General features: G+C 49.9%; 1 protein-coding gene across 1 annotated transcript in view; it reads right to left on the bottom strand.

The window, feature by feature from the left end:
• LOC113201780 (endothelin-converting enzyme 1-like) overlaps positions 1 to 2,013 on the bottom strand; it is a 32,217-nt gene that overhangs the window by 10,185 nt on the left and 20,019 nt on the right. Inside the window, exons 2-7 of the mRNA XM_052264064.1 lie at positions 1,195 to 1,330; positions 944 to 1,102; positions 714 to 862; positions 562 to 624; positions 282 to 488; positions 44 to 171 (exon numbers count right to left, since the gene is read on the bottom strand). Of these exons, the coding sequence (XP_052120024.1) occupies positions 44 to 171; positions 282 to 488; positions 562 to 624; positions 714 to 862; positions 944 to 1,102; positions 1,195 to 1,330 (842 nt within the window). The remainder of the gene's footprint in view (positions 1 to 43; positions 172 to 281; positions 489 to 561; positions 625 to 713; positions 863 to 943; positions 1,103 to 1,194; positions 1,331 to 2,013) is intronic.

Genomic DNA, 2,013 nt, shown 5'->3' with positions numbered 1-2,013 from the left:
ATCATAAATAAAATCAGTTGAATTATTGTATTTTATTTCTTACCCTCTATCTGTTGTGGCAATGATGGAAGAGATCTTGCTTAGATACATTTTGGAGGGTACAAGCAATGCCATAGAATCATCAATGTTACCATGTGGAAATTTAGCCAATAGAATGTCATGAAGAGGTATCTACAACACAAAATAATTAATGTAAGTATCATTGTGAAACAATTTAAGGCTCTCTACTATGTATAGGTAGGTAGGTAGATAGAATTATAATTTTATGACAGCTGACTTACAGAGGGAGCTGACACTTTTAAATCTGCAAGTGTAATGCGATGGTATGATGCAATTGGATCTATTTTAAGTGAAGTGTTCTCAGACATAATTTCTGCGATTCGTCTTTCAAAATAGAACATTTCATCACTAAAGGAAGATGCATCGGTATTAATAGCACCTAAGAGTTGGGCCACATCTTTTAAGTAGCGTTTGTATGCCAATACAACCTGTTCCGTAGAAATGATGATTAGTTCACAATTAATTTAATTGCCTAGCCAATAAATATGTAAAACTACTTACTGGACTGTTAACGGGGCGGTAGTAGTAAGAGCGATCTGGCAGTCCTAAGCCAGATGGTCCTAGCTAAAATATGCAAATGCAATTAACAAAAATTCAAGAAAGCCTAAATAAAACCAAAAACTTGCCCTGGATATAGAATTAACAGAACATACCTTGATGATGCTCTGTTGAGGACGCCTGACATCTGTTACCACTGATATGCTGAAAAATGGCTCTACTCCATATTTGGAGTGCAACAGAGTGAGGACTCGTTTATAGTCCCATGATAGCATGGAAAACTCGCGTTTCACATGCCAACCCCCTACAAGGTATCAAAGACTTAGATAGACTGTGTAACATTAAAGCAAGATATTGGTGGCATATTTTAAGTTGTGGTTTTTACCTAGTTCACTTATAATCTTCGTTAGTGGTCTCTCCCGGTCAGCTTCAATGTTATCCAGGGCCATGCACGACTCGTAAAAATATTTTAATTTCCAGGGCACAGACTTGAAGTTTGTTGGGTGGTTGAGCATGGAGATCAGTCTCCGAGTTCTATCTCGACCTGAAATGGGAGCACATTAATCAGTTAGACTTTTACGGTGAACATTTCCCCCCTGTCGAGGGTGCGGGCCTGGGTTGGGTGTCTGCCCTCACTTTGTGCTCTCATCTGCTCCTGCTCGTCCCAGTGGCCCACCGAGGGCGGCAGCGGCGTCGAGTCCAGCCAGCCGCCGCACGAGTAGCTCCAGAAGTCGGTGCAGCGGTCCATGGTGGGGTTCATGCGCGGCAGCATCTGCAACAGGTGGGAAGGAGCGGGGCGGTCAGGAAGAGAAGAGAGGGGAGTGCCAAGCCTCTGCTCGGCTGCATTCGGCGCGCATATCGCATTCCGCAGGACCTTAGCGCGGCGGCGGCGGCGTGCCTTCCCCGCGCTGCCAACAGGGAGGCAGATTTGTCCGCGCCGCGCTTGCTGCCAGAGGAGGAGGCGGCCAGGCCAGGCCGCGCGGCGAGGCCGCCGAGTGAGAGGGAAGTCCCCGCAAATGTCAGCCGCGCCTCGCGATTAGATCATACGCACCGCAGCTGCAGCTGCAGCCGCCAGACGTGTCCAGCAGCGGCCCAGGTCCGGCCGGGACCAATAAGCACCCTGGGCCCCTGGGCCCCTGGGCCCCTGGGCCCCTGGGCCCCTGGGCCCCTGGGCCCCTGGGCCCTCCGCCGCCTGCGATTGCGACTGCGACTCCACGACGACACCCACTTCCCGGATATGGAGTGACTAAGACCAGATTCCCCCGCCTACCCGCCAACCGTATACCCCGTCTCTAGCACCAGCTGCTGCGGCAGCAGCAACAACCGCGTCTGCGGGCGGAGCCACGCCGATAAACGAAAGACAGAGCACTCTGGAAAGCAGATTGACGGACCGCAGAACAGTCAGAGCACACACGGAAAAAAGGAATTTGTTGTGGGGATCAGTTGTGTTTGGTA

The sequence above is a fragment of the Frankliniella occidentalis genome, unplaced genomic scaffold, assembly GCF_000697945.3.
Source record: "Frankliniella occidentalis isolate FOCC.00 unplaced genomic scaffold, Focc_3.1 Scaffold16, whole genome shotgun sequence".
Lineage (NCBI taxonomy): Eukaryota > Metazoa > Arthropoda > Insecta > Thysanoptera > Thripidae > Frankliniella > Frankliniella occidentalis.
Note: the sequence above shows the minus strand (reverse complement) of the source record. Positions and strands in the feature narration are given on the sequence as shown.